General features: G+C 32.1%; 1 protein-coding gene across 2 annotated transcripts in view; it reads right to left on the reverse strand.

Moving 5' to 3' along the window:
* LOC108907757 (endothelin-converting enzyme homolog) overlaps nt 1-23710 on the reverse strand; it is a 47898-nt gene that overhangs the window by 22789 nt on the left and 1399 nt on the right. The window contains exons 3-13 of one of the 2 annotated variants that reach the window (XM_023454725.1): nt 23349-23459; nt 23183-23281; nt 20830-20945; nt 19529-20073; nt 18931-19072; nt 13977-14279; nt 13664-13779; nt 9039-9275; nt 4002-4043; nt 3723-3949; nt 3185-3637 (exon numbers count right to left, since the gene is read on the reverse strand). In XM_023454725.1, coding sequence (XP_023310493.1) covers nt 3185-3637; nt 3723-3949; nt 4002-4043; nt 9039-9275; nt 13664-13779; nt 13977-14279; nt 18931-19072; nt 19529-20073; nt 20830-20945; nt 23183-23281; nt 23349-23459 — 2391 coding nt within the window. Of the gene's footprint in view, nt 1-3184; nt 3638-3722; nt 3950-4001; nt 4044-9038; nt 9276-13663; nt 13780-13976; nt 14280-18930; nt 19073-19386; nt 20074-20829; nt 20946-23182; nt 23282-23348; nt 23460-23710 lie in introns of both variants that reach the window. The other variant, XM_018711552.1, reaches the window with a different exon arrangement.

Below are 23710 nucleotides of genomic sequence, written 5' to 3' on the forward strand. Positions count from 1 at the left end.
CGTGAAATTAACAATACCCCGAGCATCTTAGAAAATGTCTTTAATTCTTTGAGGAACAGGTGTGAAAAGTGCTTGGAACAAGGAGGGGGACACTTTCAGCAGCTGCTTTAATTTATTGTTATAACAAGGAGGGGGACACTTTCCGCAGCTCCTTTAATTGTTTGTTATTGTTATCACGATTATTCTTTAAAATAAAGTTATATAGTCATTAACGTTATTGAAACTGACAGCTGCTATACAGCTCGTTTAGAGATGAGGTTAAGTTGGTCGCTATAAGCTACTCCCTACGTCCAATGTGTCAGAGCCAACTTCGACCACGTTTTTATTTGAACGCTCATTATAATAAGTATCTATTAAATTACGTTAAATTTGCTCTTACTTTGTTTTGTTGTAAGGAAGTCGTTTTTTATTTACTTTAAATTAATACCCGTCTTGTTCTTATCCCAAAAACCTTTGTACTATCTCTCACACTGACATCAGACCCTACCCGCGTACTATGCAACGCGTACATTAACCGCGACGGCGCAAACTAAAACACTAAAACTATAAGCAGCTTTGAGTCGGCCTCAGTTCCCTCCTAGGCTTGTAGGCAAGTGTGACGCGCCTACTAGCAAAAAGAGTTAGAGTATACTTTTTTGTTAGAAGAAAACGATGCTGTTGCAAGAAGACGATATCAGATGATTTTACCGACTAGCAAGTACTAAATAAAAATAAGTTTATAAGATTGTTTCAACATTTAAGAGGGGCTTTGTCCGCCACTACTGGTACAAGTACTCAGTACTCATAGATTATCCACAATGTTTCAAGTATGTCATATGCCGTAAAAAATCAGGCGAGTAGATTATTTACTTATTTTTGTGTATCTCATTTATCATTAATTATTTATTTCTGTTTCATAGTTTATGTTATTTAAAAGAATTAAAGTTTTTCAAAAGTGATATATTGTAAATAGTGCAAAAAGAACTATTTTACGTATTTCTGAATTTACCTGAATGAAATTAATTATGAAATTATGAAAACATAGACATGATGCGGATTTGTTGTTTATTTTAGATTTAATTAGTGGTCTCGTATATTATTGGTAATTATTGTCACAGTTACTATTTAATATTGTCCGCGTACAAATAGGCATAAGCCTTTATTTCATATGTAGCCCCATCCAATTAGTTACGAAGATATTACAATAGTTGTCTTTCTGATATCACTGAGGATTTGTGCAAATCTCTTAGTTCATTTAAAACACATTGATATACGATTTAGTAAATTGTCCTTCATTATCATTTTATAACTTCGACCTACGGTATAGTCTTTCCGATATCAATTGAAGAACCAAGAGGTTGACAGTATGTACCAGGTTCGGTCGCTGACGCAAGAATGCGAGCGAGGGCAAACGAAATACAAGCACAGCTGCATTGAGCCACTGGACAATAAATCTCAGCTGTTGACAAGTGGTTGACAAATTGCCCAGCAGTGCAGTGCAGCAATGCGGAATTTGGTGTGATTCAGGCAATTTTAAATTTATTATAGGCACTTTCTATTAATCATTGATATTACAATTGCGAAACGGAGAAATAATATTATTACATGGCATTTTGGAGACCTTTTGAAACGGAACAAAACGAAATTTACCATCAATAAAATAAAATTGTTTAATTTAAATAATTATTAAAATATGTTGTTGGCCAAATGAACATATAATAGAAATTTTCTACACATTATATACAAATTATTATAATTTTTTAGAAAACTTATTTATTGACGCCTATGAAAGTAATTAAATTTTATTGCCAGGTGTTTTTTATATGTTCAACTGTTTCCGGAAAGACTATACATCGGATTTAGTTACAATCGGTCAAATAATACTGGAGTTATTTAAAGCACTAAGAATTGAAGATTTGACTTTTTTTATTTGAATTTTTTTTGGAGCACGCACCCTGCCATTAACTTGAGTGTGGCAAGAGGTGTACCTACTACCAGAACTGTGTTATAGGATCAAGGTCGAAGCAGAAACAAATTAAAGGATCCGCCGTGTCTGGCGGAGATAATTGAAGGGCGTTCAAATTCAATTTCACAAAAATCGCTACAGTTTTTGCGAAGCGAGGCCGAGCCGCGAAATAATACAATAATGACAAACTTCCAGTCACTTTCATTTCTCGGGGGGGGTGGGCAAAAACCGGTGCGAAACAATTTTCATCAGAGATTCTTCGAGTGTAATAATATAATCTTAATTTTTTAATGATCTTAAAACGGGCAAGAGCAAAAACATGAAAATTACAAGAATTTAATTTCTGATGCGAAATAACTTTTATAAGAAAGGGTGGGAAATGAACAGCAATTAAAATTCAACATTCTTTTGTGCGCCCTTCCCACTTAGCTGATTGGAAACAAGAAATATCAAGCTCGTTAACTTGAACGGCTCGAGATGAAATTTTCTCAGGTTCCACGATCGATATGATTCCGCCCGGATTCAAATTTACTGCTGGAAATATCTTTTGTCAATTAGCTCCAATTAAAAGACGTCCGTCGCGAACTTACGGCACGTGCACGATTGGATAACAATAACGTATTTAATATCCAAAAAAAAAGTATCAAATTACGCTAAAATACCTTCAATAGACAACTAAAACTGTCAAAAACAATTTATGGATGAAACATGATTATTTTTATATCATTAATAATTTACTTGTTATAAAATTATAATTAATTACCTCAGGGTTCAAATCTGGGCCCACTTTTATTCTTAATTTGGTTTCATGATCTTGACGTTTTAAAAATATCACTGTAATCATTTGCGAAGCTTTAAAAATCTTTTATCTTCTATCTACTGTCAAAGGTGACAGCTTTTCGCATTTTATACAGCGAAAATTTGACTTTTAACATACAGGATGTGCCATTTAACACTCCCGCTGCTAATATCTCCAAAATTAAGAAATTTATTTTAATTCCGGAAACTGAGGTTGTTAGGTCCCTCGAATAGCTTCAAATTGTAGTTAGAACTGTTAGTTCAAATCTTTCTGTATAGATGGCGTGGCGTTACTAAAAAATTTTTGGATCTCTGGAGGGTGGAAATGCAGTCCATCTGGAAGATCGTTANTTACATGTTCAACTGACTTCGGAAAGACTATAATGGATTGTCATTAGTAAATTATTATTATTATTATAAAAAAATATATTTTATACTTACAAAGAGGCAGGAGTAGCTTCTGTACCAGCCAGAGAATACACGATTCTTCTGTAATTCCTCAAGGATTCCACAACGTTCGCCTGATAATCATTCTCCGTTAAGGTGAGGACCTGATTGTTATTGATAGCGGCGGTATGGTCCCCAGTCGTTATCATCCCCAAGGAAACTTTTTTTAGCCTTTCCTGCAACATGTCCTTAGTGGCGTCCTCCAATTTCGAATTTTGTATCGACTCCGTCAGTTTCTGCTTGAGTTTTTCGAAAAAGCTTTGGACTTTATAGGTCGCAAATGTCTGGTCACCCGTCACCTTGTAGGTTATGACGGAAACAGTATTGGGCATGATCTGCTTGGCCAAATCCATGCAGTACATCTCGCGGTCCTCCCGTTCCTTCGAAACGACCGTGTTCACGTAGAGTTGCAGCCTCGAGTAAAGCCAGAGCATGTCAAAAAGTTCCCTGGAAACAGTCAATTTGGAAATAAGACGTGGAGTATTGGAATGCCCTGTATAGTTGCAGTTAAAAACGTAACAAGGACACATACCATTTATTAAATTTATTCGTCAACATCTTGAACAGCGATTCCAAATAATTCTTGAAATATACGATAAGAGTTCTATCTGAAGCTCCTTGGAATGTTATCTTTCTGAAAATTGCTTCCCATTCAACGAAACTAGAATCGATCGCACTTTTTAGGCCCTCAATTGATGACATTCCATAGTCCTTGTCGATCAGCGTTTGCTGAATGTCATATTCCTCGGGCAAGGAACGCTTGAAAAAGGCTTAGTTAAACGAGGCGATGATTGGTCTGAATTTTTCTTACCTGGATCCAGTCCATCACGGAGAGTAGATTCTCTAGGTTTGTCTAAAATAGGTATTTATATTTTTATTTAAGACGGACTTTTTCGTAGTTCTGATAATATCAATAAAACAAAAAAGTGTCCCAAATAATTTTTTGTTGAATTTAAGAGTTGCTTTATTAAATAAAATTAGGTATAAGACATACTGTTTTGGTGCTAATTGATGTTATTAAAAAAATTCCATCAAAAACTGAATATGATAGCATGATATGATTTTATCACAAAACCAGCAAGTTCAAATAAGGGGAAATGCAACAGGCGCATAGTAGGCCAGTCAAATTGTTGAAAATACCTCGTTCTTTTGCCAAAATTTAGTTCAGTGAATAAAGACGTAAAAATTATGAAAAATTCCGTAGAATGGGTTCATTCAGCAAATGTTTTTTATTTGCTTAATGGAAAGATACTGCAATTTTAAGGTTTTCTGCAAAAAATTAGAATTTTATATCGCCTACAAATCATCCAAAAAAAATCATAAACTGACGCGCTGAGCATCCGCTGAATCGGCGGGTGTGACGTCACCGCATGGGAAACCGATGCCGCATACTTGCCTGTGTTGTCAGTCATTCGGGCAGTCGGGTTTTAGTTGCCTGTTAATTTGGATTGAGTACGTTAAGATACCGAATTTTGTTAGCAATATGGAAGACACAGAACAGAAAAAAAAATATAAATATTGTATTGTTCCCTAGTGTGAAGACACCTAAGAAAATAATAATGTCTCTGTAATTTTGTCGTGCGGATCTAAAATCAATAGTTTATTAGTCTCTACTTTTTGATTTGTTTTTTTTTAATATCTTTTATTTGAAAAATTATTTATTTTGAAAGCAACGTTAATTTAGATATGTAATAAACACTTTTGTATCCTCTAGAAACACTACACTAGTGTTAGTGTTTTTCCATTGTTGATTTTTTTGTGAATATTATACAGATACATATAGTATTTATATAAAAATACATAATAAATATTATATTATTAATATATTTATAAGATATTAAGTAGATTTTATGTAGTTTCCATGGAAATAAAAATAGTAACAAGAATTTAGCATTTGATTAGGTAAATCTTTGAAACCTGTAACAGAAACGGTTTCGTCCAATTAAACGCAAAATCCTTATTCTCATTTACTATTTTTATGGTACAAAAACATCAAAACTTTTGCTACAAACGTTCTTTAAAGAAGCTTTACACATTATTGAAACATACCTTTGCATTTTTACTCCTCTCATCTCAGCACTGATAAAGTCATAGTTTTTAATAAAAAAATCCATAACCATTAACAAACCGGCAAATTAGAAGAGTCTGCTTTTACGAAATTTGCTTCCATTTTTTAAATTTAATATGCACAAACGCTAAAACATTCTGCAGATGCAAAAACTTCAAGCCGGCTGACTGTCCCATGCGGTGACGTCATTGCATTGCCACGGATGAGACAAATATTCGAATTTTAAAAATCATATAGTTTGAAAACCGCTCAATGGATTGAGTTGAAATTTTTTCAGGATCGCCTAATCATGAGAAATACTTTGGGTATACAAAATAAGAACTACTTTACCCCAGCTGATTGCTAGGGCTTCATTTTCAAAATGGCGTCCAAAGTTTGCAAAAGACAGTTTTTTTCATTTAAAAATTAAACTAAACATTTTAGAAAAAAATGTTTAGTTTAATGTTAGTTAAAAAAATTGCATATTTTTTAAAACGAAAAAAGATTTTTTTATGAAACTTTCAAAATATGTAGTCTTTGGCAAGTAGAATAAGTCCATTTATGTAAAATTGCAAAATATTGGATAGTTTTTGCAAATATTGAGTTTCAATAAATCATAATGCACTTAACGTGACCCATCTTGAGCTTATAGACCCATCTTGAGCTTATAATTTTCGTTAAGAGTTGTAGTTTTCTGTGCAAATTATGCGAGTATTGCAAATAATTGGAATTATGCGAAAAATCTACAGAAACTTTGACTTCTTTTTTTGGGTCGAAAAATGTAGATCTTTTTCTTATCGTTGAAATTTAAACGGAATGGCATTATTGCCATTTGAAAGCTGACATTTTTTCACGAATTAAAAAAAAATGTTCTACGACAAAAAGGAGCCGAGATTTTTTTTTTTAATCGCTACTACCTCATTTATTTACACATGTTGTAATTGAATATTTTTACTTCAATAAAAAAATACTCTGCAATGACCGATCTCCTTTTTTTTACAGTAAACTTAATTTTGTTGCAACCCGTAAAATGCTTGTTCCACTCGGCACATTAATGAGCGGGGTAGGGGGAGAAAGACTGTGACGTGACTGTTGTATTTGTAGATCCTACTTGTGTACACAACGAACAACCTTTCAACAATTGAACAGGTATGCCGAGCACAAACTGAGAACGCTGAGATGTCGAATTGCAAGCTAATAAAACACCATTTGCTGGAAGTTTTACTTTTCCTGTTTAATTCAAAGTGCTGCTGAAAGTCATTAAGTGCTGTTGGAGACTTACGGTGCATATGCGTATATATATAACAATGTGTGAGTATTGGTTTTGACTTTTTAGAAGTGGTGATTCCGATACAGTTGACAACGAATGCCCGAAAAAGTTCGCAGATTAGGAACTGGAAGCATTATTCGACCAAGATTCAAGTCAAATGCAAGACGAATTGCTGAACCGTTGAATGTTGATCGCACAACAGTTTCCACATGTATAAATCCACTCGGTATGATCCAAAAGCAAGGAAACTGGTTGCAATACGAATGAAGTCGAGAGAGGTTGAAGGGCGATTTTTCACGTGTTGACAATTGCTTCAACGGCAAAAAGGAAATGGTTTTTTTGCATGGTATCGTCACTAGCGATGAAAAATGGATGCGTTATAATAATCCCAAGCGTAGAAAATCGTAGGGTTTGTCTGGTTATGCATCAACATCGACGGCAAGGCCGAATATGCACGGTCTGAAGCTCATGCTCTATATTTCGTGGAACCAGCTTGGTGTTGTGAATTATGAGCTGTTTCAATGACCGAAACCATAATTGGTGAACTCTATGGAACGCAATTGATGCGTTTGAGCTGTGCTTTGAAGGTAAAACGGCGGCGACTCGAACAAAGACACGATAAAGTAATACAGTCTCAAGCGTATTAATGCCCAGGAATTTTAAGGAGCATAACACGAAAATAATTTTTGAGGATTTTACTATCATTTTACTTTCACTATTAATACATATGGGGCATTCCACGCCAAATCGACCACTTTTAATCCTGACCCCTTTCGATTTGGCCGAAACTTTTTTATTACTTTCGCCCCTCCTTTGAGAATTTTTTCAAATTTTTTCACCAAACTCAAAAAAGATGAATTTTTGAAAGAATAACTTTTTTTTAAATAAGCATAACTTTTTCAAAAATTGAGTTATCGGGACGTTTTATTTTTTCAAAATTTTTGTTTTTAAATGTACTTCTTCAAAAAAAAATAGATCAAAATTATCTGAACCTATCCACTATTTTTTTCAATTTTCGAAAAAAAAACAAAATTTCTCGACGATTACCATATTTGAATTTTTTTTTCGTTTTAAAAAATTGACATTTTTTATAAATCCTCAAATTTTTTCAGTGGTGTTTTTCGTTTTCTATTTTTTTTATTGATTGAAAAAATTTTTTTTTTCAACACAATTTTGAAAAATTTTGAAAATTTATATACCTAGAATCCCAAAAATGAAAAAATATATATGAAAGAAATAATTGAAAGTGGTAAACATAAAAAAAGCTATTTTTCTTTTTGAAAAAGTTAAGAAAAAAATTGATCGTTTTGAATACTATTTTTATATTTTTTTTCGAAAAACAAAGAAAATGAAAAAAAAAAGTTATTTGGTCCATTTTTGGACGAATAGTGGGCTTTAAAAAAAGGCAACGCATTTGAACTAAAATAAATCATTTGGAAACCATCCTCTTTTGACTTTTTGAAATTGTCATCAATCGCTGCATAGAATTTTTTTTTGGGATTTAGATAAATTTTCAAATATTTTCAAAATGGTATGCGAAATAAGCTAAATTTGAAAAAAAATTTTTTTTTCGATCAATGAAAAAAAAAATAGAAAACGAAAAAACACCACTGAAAAAGTTCGAGGATTTATAAAAAATGTCAGTTTTTTATAAGAAAAAAAAAATATTCAAAAATGGTAATCGAGAAATTTTCGTTTTTTTTCGAAAATTGAAAAAAAGAAGTGATGATGGGTCCAGATAATTTTGATCTTTTTTTTCAAAAAGTACATTTAAAAACAAAAATTTAAAAAAAAAACATCCCGATAATTCAATTTTTGAAAAAGTTATAGTGATTTAAAAAAAAGCTATTTTTTTCAAAAATTCATCTTTTTTTTGAGTTGTGGGAAAAAATTTGAAAAAATTCTGAGAGGTTTTCAATGGGGTAGACAACAATAAAAAAGTTTCGGCCAAATCGAAAGGGGTCAAGGTTAAATAAAAGTGGTCGATTTGGGATGGAATGCCCCCACACACTAATATGTTGATGAAAATGTAATTATTCCAATTATTACAAAGCTTTAGAACCCTTTAGTTGTTTATCAAAGTAAGAATTAAATTCAATAAGTCTTAAGTCAATAATGATTAATAGTAGACAACAATAAGAAGTTAAATAACTGACTTGTCGCAACATGTTATTGTATTATTGATATTATCAGAGCTGTAGAAGAATACTAATAAAGTGTAAACATTTTTTTACAAATGAGAAATTTGTAAGGGAAGCATTTTCATAAATGTATTGTACTTCAAAAACACAAAAAAAAATGAATTATAAATAGTGAATATTATGCATTGGTGCATAGTTTCATTTTAAGCACTTTCCAAGTCAAAGTCGTTAAGGCCAGTTTCATACCAACATAACCTCTTTAAAATTAGGAAGGATTTTCTGTTTTGATTTTCAAATTCTATTTGTCTGTATATTGAATTAATCTTGATATTAACGCTGCGCTAAACCTAACATATAAAATTTTTATAGTATGTCAGAAATCGTACTTACCTCATTGAATACAGGACTATAATCCAAAAACCGTTTTATTTCTTCTACAAAATCTTCAGCGATATTTTTAAAACGCTCCCTCTGACAAATCTGCAGTGACGAATATTCTTTGTCCAAATTTATCTCAGGCTTTCTCTTTGACAATTTGAGCGTGTCTAAGCATTCCTTCCTAATTTGATCCATCAATGACCAGCCCTGGACGCTATTCTTTAAAGAACTCTTTCCCGGAAGGGTAATCTAAGAAAAAAAAAACAGGGGGTAGGTTGTCCTTCTGACAGTGGTTGCATTATTAAAAGACGAAGGCTAGAGTTTTGAATAGAGCAATCGATTTTGAGGAATAAAGCTTCAAACTGTTCATACAAAAACCATTCCTACGTTCATACAAAGCACATTTCAAGAGCAAAATTATAAGCAGAAAGATTTAGTTATATCTCAATTTCCAGATGATAAAAGCAGAGCTTATACAGTCTGTCCACGGATGGGATATCGCACTCTTGTAAACTTTTTTTATTGTTAATTTTTCGAGAACAAGGTATTCTTGATAAAAAGTTTTGCTGATCTTGGGAAGCCATGGGCAGTAATCAAAGATATAAGAAAACGTACAGGGCGTCCAAAAAATTTTAAAATGTGAAATTTTTCCTAAACAAAGTGCCTTTAATTTTTGTTCTCGCTAAAAACTGTATTTAACAAAGTTGTTCGAGAACTCAAGAAATACTTAAATACTTTGTAGGCTTTGAAAAACAAAAATAAACAATGGTTTCAAACTTTGCTTTTTGATAAGTACCTAAATTATTTTTAATACGTATGACGTAAATCTTTAGGTGCTTTAATTACATATTTTCCAAATACGTAATTTGATTAAAAGTTAAGTTCCTGTTTAGGAGATTCATAATTACTAAAATTCCAGCTAAAATTTAAGCACAACACTATTTTCGTACTACAAAATCGATACATTTTATTTTATTTATTTAAAAACTGAAAACAATTGTCTTGAAATTTACAAAATGTTTCATAATAATTGTTTACATTTTTTCCGTAGGACAAGTCTGGTGCCCTCCAATAAGTAACATTATCGGATTTGAATTCATGACCTCAAAGAACATCCGATCCCAGAAATGTTTGCAATATCTGTAATTTTGTAAAGGTTACTTAAAAATAATGAAAACAAATTTTTTACGTTGAGGCCATGTATATTTATAAGTACCTATCATCTTTTGGACTAAGGTAAGTTTGGTTAAATTGTAATATTTTAATGTGTCCCTGTTGCTGTTGTAAAAAACGCACATTTTGGAAACTTTGTTTCACCAAATCCAGGAAGAAAATAGAATGTACAGTGTTTAGTGTGCAAATATCTTACAATAGTAATTGAAGTGTCAATTATCAAAAAAAAGTGTCAACTATCAAAGTCAAAGTAATAGTCCAATCAATAGGTAGAAGAACTTGCAAAGAATACCACCTGGAAACAAAAAATATGGTGATATAGGTAAAAAAATTCTAAGAAAGATGGTGTATTTTTCCTGTGGCGCATAAACGGCAAAGTTAACCTAAAAAATTCATAAAAGTCAAAAACACGGTTTTTCGCTAATAAAAAAAAAAACTTGAACGCCAATCGAAGTTAAATGAGAAAGTTGGAGCTATTAAAAAAACTTATCGATCTGTATTTTTAAATATATCGATATTACTTTTCGAGATATATCGAAAAAAACGTCAAAAATCGACTTTTTTTGTTTTTGCTGTATCTCTTGCGAATTAAGGTTTTAAAACTTGTTACTTGCTTGTTAATAAGCTGTGAAAATAAAAAATGTAATTGACGAATATTTTTATACCACGTAATTTTCTGTACGATAATTAAATAAATATTTTTGTAATACTTATATAACAAAAAGATATAATTACCATAAAACGTTGTACTTACTTTATTTCATAAACAATTATTGAAATGTTGAAAAGAGGTGAGAGAATTTTAGACTAAAGGAAAATTACATCTTTCAAAGGCAATTATGCTTTTGAGGTTGTCGTAAACGTCATATTTTGGTTTATCTCGTCGAGCTACTCCCAATTAAGTACAAAAGAATTTTTGTACGTGGTCCAGACGTCGAGATAATGAAGATTTTGAAAGTAAGAGCGCTTCAGTTTTCGGAGCGGCCGAGTAGCATTACCCCCACTCCGCCGCCCGCTACAGTTAGCTCGCGCCGCACTCGAATGCTTCGGTTTGACGCACAATTAAAAATGCAAAAGTGGCTAAAATGAACCACAGTATTTTTTTATTGGAAATATAAGTCTTCAACTTCAATCTCTGTAAGAATGGTCGCTGTAGCGCTTAAATAGCGGACTGTGGAATTTTTTGTAATAGACATTATTGAAGAAATTAAAATCGAAAAAGATATTCAAGAAAAACGTGAGCAAAAAATTTTTACTTTTTTCAAAGTCATCTTTGGACACTTGAAATGAATAAAATCTTTATCACTCTTTTTTACCATGAAAGTACAACTCTTAAGGAAAAAATGAGCCCTGATTCGTTTCTCTACGACTATTCGTCAAGAAAAATGAGGCGATTTTCGAGATGGCCTTTTTCGAAAAATCGTTATAACTCGAAAAATTTTTAATATTTTTAATTTTAAAAATAGGTACTTTTTTGCTTGCTGAGGGCTACATTTACATCAAGCAACAAGTTTCAAAACCTTAATGTGCAAGAGATACAGCAAAAACAACAAAAGTCGATTTTTGACCAGTTTTTTCTCGAAAAATAATATAACAATCGATATATTTAAAAATATGAATCTATAGGTTTTTTTTAATAGCTACAACTTTCTCATTTAACTTTTTTTGATTGGATTTATTAGCGAAAAAAACGTTTTTTTGACTTTTATTAATTTTCTAGGTTAACTTCGCCGTTTATACGCCACAGGAAAAGTACACTAGCTTTCTTAGAATTTTTTTTCCTATTCATATTTTTTGTTTCCAGGTGGTATTTTTTGCAAATTTAACATAAGGCTCTGACAGATTGATTGGACTATACAGTGTCAATTACACAGGCCGACAAAATTTCAAAAAAAAAAAAATTCCAGAGATCAGACACTACGCTTCCGAAGGCATTTGGCGCGCTGAATCCGAATCTGGCCTCAGAATTGATCTATCACCCTAGGTTTCCGAGATATTCTAACCTAAAAGTGCAAAAAACACGTACTTTTGCTATATTCAAGGTTATGTAACTTGGCGAAAAAAATTTTTTTCTTAAAACTGAAAACATCATTGGAAACGACTATCTTTCCCCTTCAAAACGCATTTTTTTATTTGGAAAAAGCTCTATTTTTCGCGGAGATATCGTCAATTTAAGATAACCAGTATGGCTATATTATTACATCATGGCTAACCCCATAACACTGAGCGCTGCTAGCCCTAATTGTTAGGAACGTTAACCCCAAGCCCTATAACCCCACAACACTAAGCGGAGCGAGCGCCCTCATCGTCAGGAAGGTTAACTTCAAGCCCTATAACCCAATAACACTAAGCGCTGCGAGCCCTAATCGTCAGGAAGGTTAACCCCAAGCCCTATATGTCTGGAAGGTTAATCCCAAGCCCTATAACCCCACAACACTAAGCGCTGTGAGCCCTAATCGTCAGGAAGGTTAACTTCAAGCCCTATTACCCAATAACCCATAATACCCATTAATTGTGTTATAGGTCGAGCCATGGTTTAATAAGGTAGCTATACTGATCATCTTTAATCGACGATATCTCCGCGAAAAATAAAGCTTTTTACAAATAAAAAAATGCGTTTTGAAGGGGAAAGATAGTAGTTTCCAATGATATTTTCAGTTTTGAGAAAAAAAATTTTTTTCGCCAAGTTACATAACCTTGAAAATAGCAAAAATACGTGTTTTTTGCACTTTTAGGTTAGAATATCTCGGAAACCTAGGGTGATGGATCAATTCTGAGGCCAGATTCGGATTCAGCGCGCCAAATGCCTTCGGAAACGCAGTGTCTGATCTCTGGAATTTTTTCCTTGTTGGCCTGTGTTATTATCAAACCCCACTGTTTATTTTTTTCCCAGAGTTTATTTAGATAAAAATTGATTAGATATTTTATTATTTAAAATCTGCCTGTATCACCGGATTCTTCACCACCTCAATATAGTTTGTTGCAAATTTCGAGAAAAAATATTCATCACTGTAAACTCATTGTTGTACATTACACTGAGTCAATGCTGTGGCAAAATTGATTTACCGCTAGAATATAATTGAGGCAAAATATTTGAAGATGAAGGGGGAGGGGGGGCATTTTAAAAATAATTTTACTTATACAGGGTGATTCGTTTTTTGAATGGTTGACCACAGTTATATTTTTTTAAATGGAACACCCTGTATTTGAGTGGATATTTATATTTCACATCATATCATTCCTCATATGATACGATTTTTCACAATATCAACATTTTTTTTTACCATACATAGCGTTGACGTACTAGGGCTAAAGAAACAGAAACAAAAAAGCATTGCTTAAAATGTATATTCACTTTTTGCGGAAAAGCGGTAAATTAACTTTGCCAAAGCGTTGACTCACCCTATATACGCTATGTCAAAAGCCTGATAAAAATAGAACATCTATCTACTACATATACAAACCTCGAATATGTAACTATCCATTTTATTATCTACTCCAATGTCAAATAATGGCATAGACTGAGTCAAAATTAGTTCAGCAAATAGCTCGGTTAGACTCATATTTGGGCTAGTGATCACTGAAAATGAAATAATTGTTAATTTCATCATTAAATTCCGTGATATTGCTCTAATTTGACAATCAATCACCCACGATAACAAATTCCCACAGTATGGCATGAAAAACGGGCAGCCGCTATACAAAATAAATCATAACCTGAGTTGACGGCGCTCTTGTACAATCAAAATCTCAAAACAAAACTAAAATATTACTTACGGAATTCCAGTCTTGGCATGAACTTGAAACTCTGTTCGTGCTTCACACAACTACCATAGAACGTCTTAAAATCCATCAAATACTTATGGGCGGAACCATTTATCCTGTCCAGATAGTTGATTAACATCTTGAGGTTCTTCCTCTTCGGATACTCTTCGTCGATTTTCTGACCTCCGCAAGCGAAATCGAAAAAGTTCTCACAACTATCGTCATCATCGTGGTTCATTAGATACAATAATTTTGACGCGGTGTTCTTGCATACCTTTGAAGCGCAAGCTTGAGGAGCGGAAGGTGGTGTAGTAGCTGTAAAGTATATTAGATATACAAGGTGTTTATTAATAATAGGCATTATTAATACTCAGAATCGTTGAAGCTGCAAAACGACGCTTAAAATAATAATAACCAAAATTGTTAAAACTTATTTGAGAACTTCTGGAATCGTCCCTGAGTTACATACCACATAAAAATAGGAGTTAATATTTGTAGCTGTAAATGGCATGTCGTCTGCTTCTTTGTTCTGTTTTTACTAATTTACAGTGGCTGAACATGATTTGACGGAACTGGGAGAAAAATGTTTCTCCACAGAATAATTCAAATTTTATTTATAGCAAAATTCAACAAATATTTTATGTTATTATTATTTTATAATAATAATAGCCGGAACTAGCAGGAAAGAAAATAAAATTTTTTTATATTGAATTAAAAAAGATTGATTTATCCCATGACATCTACTGTTTAGGCCATATTCGGTAAATTTAATTTCTGGGGTTATTTTTGTCTCTGTCACAGATGGCGTACTATGTACAATTTTGAAACAAACTTAATTTTTATTTTCTTTTGGTGTGTGTGCAAAAAAAGGGTCCTGGTAAGAAATATAATATGGAACGTTTTCTTTGAATTACAAATTATGCAAATAATATAAACGAGAACCTGCCACAAAAATTGGGACATGAATATGGACAGTATTATGCGCTGTTAAGGTATTGGCAACAAGAAAACGGACACCTTTTCTGAAAATGTTTTCATTGCATTTTTCTTTGATTTATTAAAAACATGGAAATTCTCGACTCTATGGAAAATATATTCAATCCTAAAAGCAACGATAAATGTGAAACACGATATCGATATTTCAAGATACAAAAAATTCAAAACTTTGTTAAAACGTTCTGAAAAACACTAGCCAAGAAATCGAAGATTTTTACAGAAGAAAATGTCCAGCAATTCTTATAAAATGCTCTGGATAAGATATACAGGGTGATTCACAAATGGTGACCAAAAATGAAACCTTGTATTCTTTGGGAAATTTTAAGGGAAGTCTTTCTTATAAAGTTTTTATCTAGGACGTATCAGTGGCATATTTTTCTAAATAAAATAGTACACCACTGCTTTACGGTAACAACCATGATATTTTCGAATTCGTCTTTCAATTTTCTACAAAATACTACTCTCTTATGATTTTCCAAAAGAAACCTGATTTTCGAGTAAACCTTAAAAAATGAACTGAGAACACACTTCGATATTCGAATATAAAGCTTTTTAAAATTACATCGTGAGCTGCGATAGCAACTTTGACATTCTGAGCATTTAGAACAAAGAATAAATAATGCTTTTCATCAGGTTCAAGCAACAATAAATTTCGAACAAATTACATTTTCGTTACTAAAAAGATGTTCAGCCGGTGTTCGTAGAAATGCAGGTATTTTTGAGCATTTACTCAAATAAAATTATAAAAATGATGTTATTAATTCCTTTATTCGGATAAATAACCGAATGATTAGTGCTTGTCATGTCATACAATTAAAAGTGTTTTCAGTTGGTTTTTTAAGTTTTACTCGAAAATCAGGCTTTTTTCGAAAAAGAACATAAGAGTGTAATAATTTGTAAAAAATTGAAAGACGAATCCGAAAATATAATGGTTGTTACCGTAAAGCAGTGGCGTACTATTTTATTTAGAAAAATTTTAGGAAAAGCCCTCAGATTTTGGACAATGTTTACATAAATACGTGTGCCCAATTTCAAATTATTTCACTTACTAGTTTTTAAATTATTTAAAAAAATTAAAAATATTTTTTGAAGTTTCACACTCTGTATCTTTTTAACGAAGTGTCCTAGATAAAAACTTTATAGGAAAGACTCCCCTTAAAATTTACTAGAGAATATGAGGGTTCATTTTTGGTCACCATTTGTGAATCACCCTGTATGTAGCTACAAAGGTAATAAAAATCATAATTTAAATACAAATAATAAAATGTAGTTTTTATTTTTATGTTAATTTTGCAACATTCAAATTTCTGACATTAAAGACTTGAGATCTGCAATACTAATTGCAATTCCTAATACGAAAACTAAAAAACCAAGAGTGTTTACAATCACGGGAGATTTCCTTCTTATCCCTACCAATACTGCAAGATGCTCTTGCACTGTTGCAGTCGTTACTGTAAGTTAGTTAGATTAGAATTTATACTTTTTCAATTTTTAGTTACAGTGCAGTATAGCAATTTTCGAACATCTACCATCAGTTTGCAATGGATATTTGCAATAAATAGTTACTGTCAACATTGTCATGTTTGATTTTTTGACATACATTTTGAAAATAAGTCAAATGTGGATATTTTGAAAATGTTTGTCTTGTACTGTTAATTTTTATGCATTATTTTAGCTTAGGTCAAATTATGTATTCCTCTGTTTATTTTTTGTGCTTATCCCTACCAACTTTTTGGTTTTTTTAAGTGGAAGAGTGACATTTGACTAAACAGTGTCAGTCTATTCTAAAAATTTAATTATTCATTCCAATTATTTTATACAAAATAAAATAAAGGCAACAATACTATAATTATTGTAATTATTATTAAACTGTCACAGGTTTATTAATATCAATTATAGTATTAGCAAGGTAATTAAGGCCCTTTTGCTTGATATTATACTAAGAACACATTAATAAAGCTGTTCTTAAGTTATATTTAATTTGGTAACGTATTGCTCCGAACAATCATAAACAATACTTAGTAAAATATATCTTCATAGCGGCAACAATACATAAATCTAATGACTTCTAGTAACTTTTGTTACTCTATGTTAGGTTCTTTGATCCTTTTTGCTTCTGTTCATATCATAGGCCCATCGAAAAAAGTACTGATTTTGAGTATTAAATATTCCAGCGTATAGAAATCGTTTAAGGATTTTTATAAATTATTATGGATGATAAGGTATGAATAAAATGCATACCTCCAAGGTCACCAACAGTAATTAAATGCCCAGTTGATCAATAAAAATATTATGTATAGTTAATAAATGATTCATAAGACATTGTTGTTTCTAAAATGAATAAAATAAATTTTTTTATTAACAAACATTAGAAATACAGAGTCGCTGATATGAACGGAAATGGTTGATTATCTCCTAAAGTAAGACAGCTACCAAAAAATCATAAGACACAAACGTTTTAGATTTTTTTTAAAACTATTACAATAAAGAAAAATTAAGTATACAGGATCAGTTAAAAAGTCATGACGAAACAACCATAAACCTGTTGGTTTAGGTTTCGTGGGTTTGGTTTAATGAATTTAGGTTTATTAGGTTAGGTTTTTAGGTTTATGGTTTCAAGAATTTGTGGTTGAAGGGTTTACAATTAACTGGTTTTAAGATTTATACCTTATTTTTTTATATTCACTAAATATTGTTCACATTTTGTAGAAAACATTTCTGATTATACTTTATAAGAGTATCACGAGTTGAGATCTTAAAATATCACAATTGTGGCAGTGACATATGAAAGTGGACTTAATTGCAGGTATTTAAAAAAAAATCGCAATTTGGACAACTTTTACTACTTCGCACGGAACTTTGAGCAGCAAAGTGCAGCAGATTCTAAATCTTTAATAACAAAGTTATGGACGAATGAGCGAGTGTTTTTTTTAGCCGTAGTGTCATTTTAAATAGGTAGGTACCATACTAATTGAAAAGCAATAAGTCACACAATAAGGTATATGTACTACAAACCGAATATTTATCGAACATACCTAATACTAAAAACTCGTATTCAATTATAAAACGTAGTGACAATCTTATTTTTTTTTCTGATTTTTCGTTTTTTATTTCTCATTTCCGCAAAAATAACTTAATTTTGACGAAACTTGGTGAAAGTATACCTTTCTGTGCCTTAAAAAGCCACAAATTTTTTTAGATAAAAAAATCAATAAGTTTGAATTTTCTTCACACTACACCACCCTTTGAATTCGTTGTAGGCAATCTCGTACTGTCTTAACGATTGTTTGGGGATTATGCAATTGTGAAACAACACTTTGTGCTTCCATTATTTCCCATCGTAAAAGCTCGTCTTCAGTTTCGGAGCTCATTTTGAATTAAACACTCATAGAATATGAATTACAATATATAATATAATAGTCACTGCGCCTAAACCATCATGATTCAAATATGGTTCAAACAATTTCAAATATAAATTACATTTTATATAACACAATTGCCTTATTTTATTGCAGTTTTTGAAAAAATGTTGTTTGCATCTCGAATGCAAAATACTTTTGCATTCTCGAACTTCATGTGTCTTTATTCGATGTAGCTCCATCCAGATTAAAAACGCATTAATAGCTAGGTTAATGACCCCATATTACGGTAGTCAGCAGTCCTGTCAGCAGTCAAGAGAGGTCCGGAAAGGGGTTGAAAATATTTTTTTCAGAATTAGAATTTAAAAAATTTTTTAATCGCGTATTCCTATTTTATTCATTTTCCCTATCTTCCCTTAAAATTAATGACATTGTGACTGAATCACTAGGAAGAAAAATTAATTTTGCAAAATATACAAAAAACACCTGAACCCTTCTTGCAGACTTCAAAATTATCACTCTGTGGAGTATAATAAAAATTTAATTTTAACCAGGCAACGGAATTTTAGCATATTTTTTACTATAACTGTTCTAATATAAAAACATCTTACCTTTCATTGGTTGTGAAGTGAAGGGATTTTTCCGTTCTGTCGTTGTTAGAGGCACAGACGTAGTGGTTTGCGTATATGTCATATTGAGAATGCTGACAGTTTCCGTCTCGGTTGACGAATCCCAAGATTCGGTCGTGATATCNAGCTTGGTCAGCAGTCAAGAGAGGTCCGGAAAGGGGTTGAAAATATTTTTTTCAGAATTAGAATTTAAAAAATTTTTTAATCGCGTATTCCTATTTTATTCATTTTCCCTATCTTCCCTTAAAATTAATGACATTGTGACTGAATCACTAGGAAGAAAAATTAATTTTGCAAAATATACAAAAAACACCTGAACCCTTCTTGCAGACTTCAAAATTATCACTCTGTGGAGTATAATAAAAATTTAATTTTAACCAGGCAACGGAATTTTAGCATATTTTTTACTATAACTGTTCTAATATAAAAACATCTTACCTTTCATTGGTTGTGAAGTGAAGGGATTTTTCCGTTCTGTCGTTGTTAGAGGCACAGACGTAGTGGTTTGCGTATACGTCATATTGAGAATGCTGACAGTTTCCGTCTCGGTTGACGAATCCCAAGATTCGGTCGTGATATCTTTTGTAAGCAAATTGCTTGCGTATTTGTAATTACTTCTCTGGTAATCACCCGTAGCTTCTTGTACATCAGTCGTATCGTATTCGTTATAAGTCGATTTCATTTCAGAAGCTGACGTCATATCTTCCGTGGTACTGTCAGCGTAATTATTTTTATGGTAAGCATCAGTTGTGCGTGTCAAGCGCCCAGATTTCGTTGTAGATCTAAATAAATCGGTTGTACTTGAATCATTTTCAGTTCCGAAAGTTCCTCCTGTTGTTATACGTTCTGTGGTATCCCCTTTGTAGTGAATTTTTCGGAAAGTATTAGTTGTACTTTCCAAATTTGCTGTATCTGTTGTGCCAGTGCTGTAAGGACTTCCACTAAGTGATCGTAAGAGTGGGATCCTTGCTGTTGATAAAATGTTTTCGGAAGTACTTTCTTCGGTGCTTGAATTTTCATCTTCCGTTGTAGAAAATGATGGATACCGGTAGTTCCCATAGTATGTTGGGTGAGAAGTGTATATTGAAGTAGTTGGCAAGGGTGGAACAGCTGTGGTTGTGCTTTCTAGGAAAATAAAAGGAAGTCGAGTTGAATAAGTTTTCCAACAGATGGCGTTACCAGAACACATGCAAGTAGTTAGCTTGGAGCTCAGTGTATGCTATTTTGCAAAAGTGCTTTCATTACGTTAAATCTATCGAATGTTGTGCCGGAATAAGGGTATTTGCGGGGAATTTTACTTTATTCGAAAGAAATCTGCCGCTGAAACCTACATAATTCTTGTTGAAACTTACGGGAACATGCTGTCACAAACAACGTGCAGAGATTGGTTTAGATGCTTCAAAAATAATGATTTTGAAAATAAGGAATGCTTTGGTGTACCGAAGTAGTTTGAAGATGAAGAATTGGAGGCACTACTTCATTAAGACTCATGTCAAACGCTGTACTTGCAGAATCATTAGGAGAACAACAGTTTCGAAATGTTTGAAAGTATTAAAAATTAACGCTTCAATGACAGAAAGGGAAAGGTTTTTCGATGGGATTAAATGCTGCCAGAAAATAGGAAAAAAGTGGTGGCTACTTTCAACGACATGTTTGTTTTTCTAGTTTTTTCGAATAAAGCTTAATTTTCCCGGAAAAGCAGTGAAAACCCCTACAACATTGTATTATTTTAAATTGTAATCGACACTCTGTACCTTGAAAATTGTCACCTAAAGGAAAAATAGTATAAGTCCCAGAATATAATCCATAGTTAATGACGTGACTTACTTTATCACAATATCCTCTATCTTTGTTACATATTTATAGATGCAAATTGATTACCTTTAATATTCTTTGTGACTTCTGTGGCAATAACGTCACGGTAGAATAAGGTATCATTGATTCCAGTATCGATAGATTCAGTAGTTGTTAAGTATGCATCATTTTCTGTAGTAGTGCTGAAAAAAATATTTGTTTCAGACAAACAACTGAACTAATCCAAGCTGATTATAAAAAATTTACAAAACTTATTAAATTAAATTACATACCAGATGTCTGCACCTTAAGGATCCCTGTTATCATGAGATACAAAGTCAATCGAATTACTGATATTTCACAGAATTTGATGATAAGTTACTGACAAAAAGCTGACAATTTTTATTTTATATTGTTTTTAAATTTGTGCGAATTATAGGATCAATAAAATGGGTGCTGAAACTTATTGTATTGTCTTATACTAATTTTGAAACTAAAAAGGGCCATTAACACTACTTGCTGCTGTACTAAATTTTGGAAATAACAAAAGAGGACAAAGCAAAAGGGTATTTCAAAATTAAACAGATAGAATAGAAATGGAGCTTGCACGATGAGAAATTAAGATAACCAGAAATTTTATTGCGTTGATTTTAGCATATGTTTAGCAACTTTATGAGGGAAAATACAGGGTACTTATATAAAGCATCGAAAATGATACCAGATAATCTTGCGACCAGAATGTAGCTAAATATACCTTACTCCAAAATTGCTTCATTACTCCAGTCGAATTAGTGTTTGAAAGTGAAAAAATTATTAGTAGACTATTGCACTTTATGAGGGGGTATGTAAGATGATAATATCAAAAAAGTAACTTGAAAGAAGTGACACTAAGTTGCAAAAAGTGTCAAATTTTTCACTTTTTTTCTAGACAACCTATCGGATAATTAGTCATTTTATATTGTAGGCAATTAAATTACCTACAAATAAGGGTCTCTAAAGTCATACTTCATGATTTTTTTAACTGTAAAATAAATTGACTTGGTTAAAAAATCTCGCGCGCGACGAGGGCGGCGTTACGCGCGTGCGCGGGCCTGGCGCTCCCTCTCCCGCGTGCAGGCCGTTTATTAACGTTAACTTTTACTGCTGCTAGCACGTTTATTACATTAACTATCAGTGTAAAACTTTTTGGAAATACAAGTTTAATCCTTTCTTTAACTGTCTCTAAAATCCTGGTCCGATACGTTCAATAGTTAATTACAATTAACATTATAAAGAAAAGTTACCTTGGCAAAAAGAGCGAATTCACGAGCGGCTTTTGCCTGACCCTGGTACAATTTGTTTATAACGCTGTTTTGCACGTCCTACTTTATTAGTTGTAAAGGACAACTTAATTCCAACTTTTTGAATTTTTTTTTTCGTATGTTTCTTTGGGCCAATTAGAACCTATATCTACGACATTAACTTCTAAAATTTACGTTAAGTAATTAATAATTAATATTTTTTCTTTGAAATCGTGAATTAATTGAACCTATAGAATTTCAAGTATATAAAGTTAACAAGCCATTTTTAGCAAACTACAAAAAAAAAACTATTAGAGATTTTACTTTTTTAATGCTACTACACTGAATATGTATGTACTAGGACCGTGAATTAATTTTGAGGGATTTACAAGAGATAGTGTAACTTATGCTATATCGCATCGGACACTTCTGTAACTATATTCATGTCAAAACTTCCTCATTACGCTGTACTTTTTATTATGTGTCATTTTTCTGAAGTGTAAACAGCTCCAAAGATGTCGAATAACAAGCCAACAAAACTATCGACTGCTGTTGAAAACTCGACCAAGATTCCTGTCAAACGCAAGATGAACTTGCTGTCTCCTTGGATGTTGATCGCACAACAGTTTCCAAACGTTTAAATACACTCAGTATGATTCAGAAGCATGGAACTTGGGTGCCATACGAATGAAGCCACTAAACCATTTTTTAAAAATACAGACCAAATTTGTTAAAAACGGTTCTTAATATGTTTGAGTTATTAGAGTTTGCAGGATTTCTCCCACTGTTTTAAGTGAACTTTTACTTTTATTCAGATATGTCGCCAGCCCAAACTTCATTAATCTATCTTTCGACATATTTGTGTTTCTTCAAAGTTTTTCAAAAGCTTAAAACATACTGTAACATGTGAATGAAGCAACATTGGACTAACTTGTATTTGTGGGCATGATCAATTTTTTAAACACGATGCAAGGTGTTGAGTTTTTTTGTTTGTTACCTAAAATATTTTACCTTTCTTTTGAGTAACTACAGTAACTTAAAAATAAGAAAAGAAAGTTTTCCGTTAAGTTATTTAACATATGCTTTATCCACACGAAGTATTTAAATATATTTTATTTTCAAAAATAAATGCAAAACTGAAAAAAGTAGTTTTTACACACCTTTCATCCGTACTTTGGTCAATCACTCCTTCAAGGATAAATTCTTTCGATGTTCCTTTGTTAATCCCTTCAGTTGATATGTCCGAGGTATTCTGATCACTGCAACAGAGAAATGTTTAATAAGAAAGACGCAATGTTAATAAATGGTCTAGTGTATGGTACATACTTATTGGTAACATATGGTACGTTGGTGGTACTTCCATTATCTTCATCTTTATATGATGTAGTTAATTCATCCTCGGATTTCTTTGTTGATTCATTTATTATTATCACATTTCTTTAATAAAAAAAAAAAATTAAATAACAGGATGATTATACGAGAAATAAACTACTAGAAAAATAAATATACCATATTTTCTATCATCAAAAAATGTGGTGAATCTACATATAGAGCTGAAAAATTCCATTTTTCATTTTATGGAAAAAGTCACTCACAAAAATATAGACTTAATGAGTCAATACAGTTTTAACTTAGAGTTAAAAATATAAAAAAAAATTGTTGTTCGTAAAATCAGATTTAATTGTTGC

Source organism: Anoplophora glabripennis, unplaced genomic scaffold (assembly GCF_000390285.2).
Source record: "Anoplophora glabripennis isolate ALB-LARVAE unplaced genomic scaffold, Agla_2.0 scaffold393, whole genome shotgun sequence".
NCBI lineage: Eukaryota > Metazoa > Arthropoda > Insecta > Coleoptera > Cerambycidae > Anoplophora > Anoplophora glabripennis.